At 53.7% G+C, this 8,873-nt stretch overlaps 1 protein-coding gene across 9 annotated transcripts in view; it reads right to left on the bottom strand.

Moving 5' to 3' along the window:
• Positions 1-504: 504 nt before the first annotated feature.
• Positions 505-8,873, bottom strand: part of LOC132682848 (uncharacterized) — a 127,349-nt gene continuing 118,980 nt past the window's right edge. For 2 of the 9 annotated variants that reach the window (XM_060638057.3, XM_060638058.3), the window contains 6 exons: positions 5,641-8,210; positions 5,187-5,306; positions 4,682-4,987; positions 3,245-3,340; positions 2,977-3,109; positions 719-2,039 (listed from right to left, as the gene is read on the bottom strand). In XM_060638057.3, the coding sequence (XP_060494040.2) occupies positions 1,861-2,039; positions 2,977-3,109; positions 3,245-3,340; positions 4,682-4,987; positions 5,187-5,270 (798 nt within the window). In that variant the 5' untranslated portion in view covers positions 5,271-5,306; positions 5,641-8,210 and the 3' untranslated portion in view covers positions 719-1,860. Of the gene's footprint in view, positions 3,110-3,244; positions 3,369-3,829; positions 5,307-5,640; positions 8,211-8,873 lie in introns of all 9 variants that reach the window. The other 7 variants (XM_078432534.2, XM_078432535.2, XR_013549968.2 and 4 more) reach the window with 7 other exon arrangements.

Genomic DNA, 8,873 nt, shown 5'->3' with positions numbered 1-8,873 from the left:
AGTACGTGGGAACCTTTGCCTTGTTACACAATGAACGGAAACCTTCAAATCACTGTTATCTTTTTTTTTCTAAGCCACTGCCATGGGGCCAGTACCTACCAAAAGACAGATGCACGGGGTGCAAGTGTCCTTGGCCGTGGCTTGCACAAGGCCTACATAAAACACCATCCATGGGGCCTAAGGTAAACATCTAGTGATGACTATAAGCAAGACAAGACAAGCGAATCTACTCTCGTCAAAAACAAAACAAGGTGGGGCGCCTGGGTGGCTTGGTCGGTTAAGCGTCCAACTTCGGCTTAGGTCATGATCTCACGGTCCGTGAGTTCGAGCCCCGCGTCGGGCTCTGTGCTGACAGCTCAGAGCCTGGAGCCTGTTTCAGATTCTGTGTCTCCCTCTCTCTCTGCCCCTCCCCTGTTCATGCTCTGTCTCTGTCTCAAAAATAAATAAACGTTAAAAAAAATTTTTAAAAAAAAAAAACAAAACAAGGTAAAAGAGGAACAAATTTATTTGAAACGACTGCCCGGAGGGTTTTGTCTTCACAGCATGACATTTTGGAGTCAGGGGTTCCCCAAGTTAGCTGCCAATCATAAATGGCTCTTCACTGCTCAGACACAGGGTGCTGAGCTGCATGGCTAGTCTTTCCTGGTCCCAGCTGTTCTTAATGGAGGTGGCAAATCAAAAGCAGGTCTGACCATGGGTCTAGGGACACCCTGGGTTCCAACATCTGCTCTAGCAGGCATATGCCTCTTACTCCTGGGGAGATGGGGAGGGGGGCAGGCTGCTTCACCTCCCGTTGCCTCCAGTTCTCCTGAAAATGGGGTGGTTGTGAGCTCGGATTAAAGAAATATAAAGCCTTTAAAATTTGCCCTACACTGTGTTAAGAATTTAATAATCATGGAAAAAAACCCAAAACACAAGCCTTTAAATCAGTGGCAAATACGTTACCTTGCAATGTCCCTGCTGGGAGAAAGCAAAGGACGTTCTGGGCATGTTAATTACGATGAAGAAGGGAAGGGTCAGATTTCCACAGTCCAGAACACCTGAGGATTCACTTTTAAAAATCAGAAAAGTGGGTTTAAAACACATTATTTGACGTATAGTCAATGCCCTATTTTTCACACTGCTGTGGATGGCGGGCAAGGGCACTCCATTACTGTGCCCTTTTCTCATTTGGTACTGAAATTGGGGTGTCCCCCCGTCTTTCACTGTGTTTTAGTGGTTCTCAAACTTGAGGCACTTCAGAATCCCATAAAGGCTGGTTCACATGCCGATGGCTGGGCCTCAGCCCAGAGTTTCCGATTCAGCAGGGCTGGGTGGGGGGGGGGGGGGGGGGGGGGCAGTACATGGAGAATTTTCAGGTCAAGTTCCCCGGTGAAGCTGATGCTGGTGACATTTTGAGAACCACTGTTTTACTTGATACTAAGTATTTACCCGGAAAATGTCCTTTCTGAACCTGGCTTTCCCCAGAGGCACAGACCGGGATCAGCAGAGTGGATGTCAAAGTGCGTTATCAGACAAGTTCCCTGCAGCTCCCAAGCTTCTGGTGGTCTGCAGAGGGGCCCCTTGAGAGAGTCCCCACGGGAATGTGGTAGCAGCAAACGCGGGACCCCCAAGGTGGTTACAAAGGTTCTGAACTCAGAGCTTCGGGTGATGTAGATCACTCAACCAAGGTTTCAGAAGAGGGTGGGGGAATGGACATTCTAGTTTCTTTTTTAATTTCTTAAAAATTTTATTTTTGAGAGCGAGGGAGCGAGCAGGGGAGGGGTAGAGAGAAAGGGAGACACAGAATCCGAACAGGCTCCAGGCTCCGAGCTGTCGGCACAGAGCCCGACGCGGGGCTCGAACTCACAGACCGCGAGATCATAACCTGAGCCGAAGTCGGACCCTTAACAGATTGAGCCACCCAGGTGTCCTCTTGTTTCTTTCCGGTGGCACAGTCAGGTAGCATCCAGTGTGCTTCAGTGGAGGGTCTGGGACGTTCGGCATGATGGGGAGGCTGTTCTCAGTGAGGCCGCGTGCATTTTGGAAGAGGAGCCATACTGCGGACAGAGGAGTGCAGACCAGGCATAGGGCTTTGCCTGGCGCTAAGCACTGGGCAGACCAGCCGAGGGTCGTACCCCCTAGGCCGGCTCTCAGAAGCACGCAGTTCTCAGAGCACATCCATTTGCCTTTACAGCCTCTGACCTCTGAGGGTAACTGTGCAAACCTCAGATGAATTCACCAGCTTCACAACAAAATTAAGTCGAAGTTCCTCTGTCTTCAACAGTTTTCTCTCTCTGGACTTGACCCCGTTTCTTATTTTATTAGGTTTTTAATCAGGTTCCACTCTGAAGTGCTTTTAACAAGGTTAGGATCTAACCTTTTAGAAAGGCATAAACAGGGAGAATACTGCCTGGTCTACCTGACTAAGGACACCAGGGTGGAAGATCTGAGAATGGAGACGGCTTTGCTCGGTCCCTGGGAAAAGCCCTAGGGACTTCCCTGTTCAGCCCTGTCCCCTTCGTTCTGGCTCCCGAGTAGCACGAAGCAGTGGCTCACGGTGTGGACCGTGGGGCCAGACTGCAAGCGTTTGAAGAGCAGTGCTACCAATTGCCAGCAGCATGGACGGTGTGGTCTCGGGACCCAGCTACTACAACACTTATGTCACCTGCCCGTTACAAGGAAACTGAGGCAACGAGGAAACGGCTAGCTGTACACAAAGTGCTCAGAACAGTGCCTGACACACTGACTCGACTCTAAGTGCCTGCTACCATGATTTCAACGTCACTGAAGGGCAAAGACAGACCCGGGGCTCCAGTGGGCGAGAGAGAGAGAGAGAGAGAGAGAGAGAGAGAACGTAACCTCGAAGGACCCTCACGTTTACTGAACAAATAGATCGCTGAGCTACTACTCCATGCCGGACCTGGAGCTGCGCTGGAGGCGCAGGGGTGAATGAAGCTGAATGTCCCTGCCCTCAAGGAGCAGGGGAAGACGCACCCTCAGCGGAGAGTCCCAGGAATGGATGCACGATGGCCGTGTGAGAGTAGCGTTCTGAAAAGGCAGAATTCAGCCTGCTGGGTGCATCCGGCCTCCAGGCTGCGGCGCTGGCCCACAGGAAGCCAGGCTCTGTCTGAAACCCGCAGGAGAGTCAGACATCAGTTACGGGGAGGCTGGTGAGGGCTGGGAGCATTGCGGCCAGAGCTGAGCTGCACAAGGGCCCTGGGCCTGAGGCCCCACATGCCGCTCATGGGGTCTAACTACCTACCGTCAGAGTGAGGCCAACTCTTGAAGGAGTTTCAGGCAGGGTGGAGGGATTCACATGACGCAGGCATGCATCCTGAAGAGGGCATTCTGGCTGCGACTGCAGAAGAGATGGGGTTGGATGGAGGCTGGAAAGGGTGTGGGGAGACAAAGGGGTGGTTGGGGCTCTGGAGGGCCCCCTGCAGGGCCCGTTAACACACTGTCCTTGCCCCAGGATGGTGATGCAAAGGGTGGGCGGTGGGGCCCAGGGCTCGGCCTTTGCCGCCTGCTGACGGTGCCACTGTGGCCCACGCCGTGAGTGGCGCTGGCCTGGGTTCTCCGGGTGGTAGGGGACTGGGAAGTGGGTGGCTTGTCAGAGACTTGCAGCTGATACGTTTTGAGGAGAAGGCAGGAAGACCTTTCTGAACAACTGGGACTCTTTTAACTCTACAACACTGTCCCAAGCATGACTGAGTACGGACTTCAGAGATACCACAGCAGTTGGGGATGGGTGAGGGGGAGAACTTAGCCGAGGCAGTGGACTCAGCTTCCGGGACTCCGAGGTGCCAGAGACCCAGGGCTGCTCTGCCCGACCCGGGCTCTACGTAACCTTGTCCTGGGTCGTCCTTCCACGGGGCTGGTTTCCGTCCGGCCCTCTGCTTCCCAGGGGACAGCGGCACAGCACTGCGGTCACACAGAGCCTGGGTTGAGCGGAGCGGCTGTGGACACTCTCCCTGTCCCACAGAAAGCCAGAGAGATAGACTTCTTCCTTTACTTAGTCCTTAGCACTTCGGAAAGGACACCGGCCAACCCAGCCACTCCATCTCTAAACTTGCCCCCTTGGTGCTGAAATACGGTGGCGTCACATGTAAGGTTTACGTTAGGCACAGAAACACATGGACTCTGGAGACCTCCATTGGTTTCCAGCTCTGCCAGGTCCCTACCTGTGAGGTCCGTGGAAAGAGAGCCCACCTGTCAGTGCAGGTGACAGGTCACATTACCAGCATGGGAGTGTCAGACAAGTCTACACTCCAGGAAGGGTCCTCTTGTGCTTGGCTGTCATCCAGCCAAGCTGGGGACACACGCCCGATGGAGAGCCGTGGCACTCTTGCACTCAGACCAAGGCATTTACACTCCGGGGACCTGGGGCCATCTACAACATAGATGTGCTCCCCATCTGTGCGGCTGCAAGAGGCCTCGGTCTCCCCAGGAGTCTCCCCCGGGGCCACCATCTGTAACTAGGGGTCCCCTCCCCTCCACCTTGCCCTTTTCAAAGCCACCACCCCCACGTATCAAACCCGAGACCCGCGTTCACCCCGTGTGTTCCCGGCACCCAGCAGGAAGCGCTCAGTTGAGGGGCGCTCAAGCCCCCCGAGGGGCCAGAACGCCGTCTCACAGTGGGAAGCCCGCAGCACGGTCTTCTCTGTGGACGCTAATGCCGGGAGGGGGGCTGCTTCCTTACCAGTGGAGGGGGACACTCGTGCTGGGGGGCAAACAGCCCCGGGCACCTGTTTGCGGTGGAGTCCACGCTGCGCACAGGAAGAGCCACAGCCGCGTGCAAGCTGGGCTTCCAGAGGCCCTGGGCGTGCCCCGGGATGAGCCGCCGCAGGGTCCTGGCGGCCGGTGCCTGTGGTGGGGTGTGACCCTGGTGTTGTGAAGTAGCCGTTCTCTGAGTGGCAACGGCCTGATTCACAACACCAGCTGCCCCACCGCACCGTGCCGGGAGGTCACTGGGGCCGCTGGCGGTGGTGCGGTCGCGTCCTCGGTGCTGCTGGCGCGGGGGGAGGGGACAGAGAGCAGCCGTGGGTTAGACGTGAACGCGAGCAGTGTCGACATCTCATCTCCCTCTACCCTCGTCCCCTGGGCGTTCCCTGTTTGCCACGTCCTCGGCCAGCCCTCCCATCCCCCGGAGTCATGGGTGGCGTCGGGGGCTCCAAGGAGCCCGGGGCCCCTGGACGCAGACGTACCTGCGCATCGGTGCTTCTCTGGGGGGGCCCTCCTGCCTTCAGCAAGTCCTCGGTGGGAAATACAGCCCCCCAGAGCTTGCGCATCCCCGCCCTGGGAGGTGGCTCGGGAACCAGATATTCCTAAGCCAAAGTGGTGAGCCAAGTTTTTTCCTCACTGAAACTTACGTGGCAGGAAGGCAGGGACCCCCAGTCGCTCTGCTGCCACACGCGGAAACCACACTCGCCTCGTGTTCTAAGTAGCGACTCTGCCAAGACCCCCTACCTCCGCCCCCGAAGGCTGCGTGGAGCCACTCCCTCGTTTACTGAGGGTGACCAGGCTCAGAATGGAATCCAGCGATGGAGAGTCTTTCCGAGTCATCCTCCAAAGGGGGGGAACACATTCCAAGCACAAAGTAGGGGTGATCGCTGAAGATCTGAGGCTGTCACGCAAACCAACAAAAGCCGTGAGACTGACCGAAAGGAAATCGGGTGGTCGGTGTGAACCCCGATGAGCCGTCACTGTGCTCTGCCTTTCCACCAGCAGGTGACCCGCCGGGCTGCTCGGCAATCAGATTCAGCGGGTAGACACGGAGGAGCGTGTCAGCAGTGAAATGACTTTGGAATTCTCGTTTTGGTGTTCGCCTAGGTTTTTATCAGCATTAGGAAATTATGCAACATAAACTGACATGAAAATAGCATTTGAAGCTGAATCCCTATTTCCAGGTGTCGATAAACACTTTTAAATGAATAGCTTCTTTGGCCAAAAATGGCTCCTGCCTGCTGCATGGTTCTTAGTTAGTTACCCGATCAAGAGAAATGTTTTCCACTTTCTGCCATCTATCTTGGAACCTGCTTTATTTTAAGGACGCAAAGTTGGCAAGTTCCTAGCACTGGATGTGGCACAGAAGTTCTACCAAAGTTCTTGCCAGAGTTGGGGGAGGCAGAAAGTTTGATAATTCATCAGCCACGGTGGTGCCGTGTAAACCACTTGGCCTTGGAGTTCAGAAACATCTGAATTTTTATGTCTACTATCGAAGAATCCTGGCTGGGACAGTAGGCCATGATGTCTACACTCGGGCCTCTATGGGCCACAGCACTGCTAAGCTGAGCGTCTACCGTGCATGGGCTGCCCGTGCCAGGCCCCAGGGTGTGTGTTCAGACTGTCCCTTCCTATTTGTGTTCCCAGGGCTGGTTGCAGAACCTTCTGGGCCTCAGTTTTAGTATCCACCGAACAGAGTACTCAGATTGGAAAACCTTGCATACGGCAAACACCTGATATACACGTGTATTCGATAAGTGTTGGCACCAAGTTATGTGGCTGGCTTGCTGAGCTTTGGGTAGAGAGACATCCCAAAATTTTTCTGTCCAGTGGATTGTCTTAAAGGCTAACAATCACCCACTCTGAGAATGAGCAAGTTCTAGAAAGTGAGATTAGTTCCTTGTAAAAATAAAGCAGGGGGACTGTTAATTGCCAGTGCTGAGTGGCCAGAAACTTCAGCAAAGTTAGTGCCCTTTTTTGGCCAAGACTGTGTACGTGGGAAGGTGGTACTGGTACCAAGTTCCTAAAACTGAAACCTGCACAGATTCCTATGAGGTCAAAACATCACAAACCTGGGGACTGGTATTCCTACATCTGAGGGGCAAAAGGAGACTGGGGAATAGGGGAGAAGCTGAGGCCATGAACACAGCTATCCATAGCCACCTCTTCTTGGTTCTGTCTACAACTCACCAGTGCTCAGGGTGTCAAAGAGAGATAAAAAATGATTGTCTAAAAAAGTAACTTCAGGGGCACCTGGGTGGCTCAGTCGGTTAAGCGTCCGACTTCGGCTCGGGTCATGATCTCACGGTCCGTGAGTTTGAGCCCCGCGTCGGGCTCTGTGCTGACAGCTCAGAGCCTGGAGCCTGCTTCAGATTCTGTGCCTCCCTCTCTCTCTGACCCTCCCCCGTTCATGCTCTGTCTCTGTCTCAAAAATAAATAAACATTAAAAAAAAATTAACAAAAAGTAACTTCAAATGCTTGTAAGGAGTTGGCACTGTGCAAAGCAGGCCTGGCCCTCTTTTTTTTCCCCTTATCCTTCACTGCCCTCCTCCTCTCCCTCTCGGTTTTTCTAACTTCTCAAATATGCCATATTCTTCCCTACCACAGGGCCTTTACACAAGCTGCTTCCTTCACCTAGAATCCTCCCTCTCCATTTTGTGTAGTTTAATACCAAGTCCTCCTTCAGACTTCAACTCCAAAGTCACCTCCTGGACTGACTCCCATCCCCCAGACCAGACTGGACTCCTCACGACATGCTTCCCAGGCATCTGGGACTCTTCCTTCAAGGCACCTGTTATACAGTGTGCATGACGTCTCTTCCACTCAACTCTAAGCTTGCCATTGGGTCCCCAGCATTGGCCACATGGGGGATGCTGGATTAATACTGGCTGGGTGAATGTATGATTTAAAGGAAGATTCTTATAGTCCAGTGACTCTACTGCAAACTTGTAGATGAATTTGTGACATGAATCAAAACGGCACCAAGGACCTGAGGGGCATACACGGTGCTATTTGTAACGAATGATTTTATATGAATAGATGACTGCGGGACCTAACTCAGCTCCCTGCCTTTAGGCTAACCCCACCCTCATCTACAGGGCATCAGAAGGATTCTCCCAGAGGGTCTGTCTAATCTGGCTGAACCTCTCCAAGGCTCCTTTTGTGCCCCCGATAGAGTCTCAGATCCTAATGCACTTCCCTGCTTGACCCCCGCCCCCCACTTACGGAGCAGGAGTGTCCACAATACACCACGTGGGCATGCTTCCGTGGACTGAATGCCCCTAACCCTTTCTACCCAGTGCACCCCTCTTCCTGCAGTCGGGCTCCAGGGTCAGCCCTCAAGAAGGTCCTCTGGTCCCTTTGCAAGCTCTTGACCTGGTGGCATCTAGGATTTTTGTACCTTTTGCGTCCAGTGTTGTTCCAGGCTTCAGTCCTGTTTTAGGAGACAGTGGTCCCAAGGGCAGCGGCCATTGTGGAGTCACCGGTAGCTGGGATCTGCACGGCACCTGAAACACAAGAGCTTTCAGCTTAGATGTGCTCTCAATCGGCAACAAAGTCCTGCAAAGCTGGGGGGCTGCGGACACCAGTGGGTTAACGATTTGTCCTCACTGCTCCCCATGAATCATCAGCGTCCAGAGAGCCCAATATTTTGCCATCGAATGGCATTTCTTCATCTCCACGGCCGCCCTGTACCCCCAGCGCAGACCCCTGCCCTCTCACCAGGACACAACACACACACATCCAACTGTCCCTTTGTGAGTCACTCTTCACTCTGCAGCCTGAGTGATCCTTTTAAAATATGAATCAGAGCGTGTCCCTGCGTTGCTTCAAACACTTGCTCCCTTCCCATCAAACCCAGAATAAAATCCAAATTCCCCGCGAAATCCCACAGGTGCTGGTGACTCAGCTCCCTCCCTGTGCCTGTCCACCGTCACCTCCCCTCCTCATGGACTTAGCTGCACTCCCTCTCTCAGATCTTGGAACACAAAGATAGACCATATGGTGCCTTCTGAAATTAAAGAAGCAGGCCTTTCCTGTAGATGGAGCATTTTGTGGGCTCAAGAAGGCACCTCTTTCCCTGGGCAGACACAGAACTATAACAGGGCATGTGACCCGGTGAGTGGTTTTGGTCTTCACGCAACCCCACCTGCCAGAGGGCTGGGGGCTCT

The sequence above is a fragment of the Panthera onca genome, chromosome C2 (genome assembly GCF_046562875.1).
Source record: "Panthera onca isolate mPanOnc1 chromosome C2, mPanOnc1 haplotype 2, whole genome shotgun sequence".
Lineage (NCBI taxonomy): Eukaryota > Metazoa > Chordata > Mammalia > Carnivora > Felidae > Panthera > Panthera onca.
The sequence above is the reverse complement of the archived record's forward strand: the minus strand, read 5'-3'. Positions and strand labels throughout refer to the sequence as shown.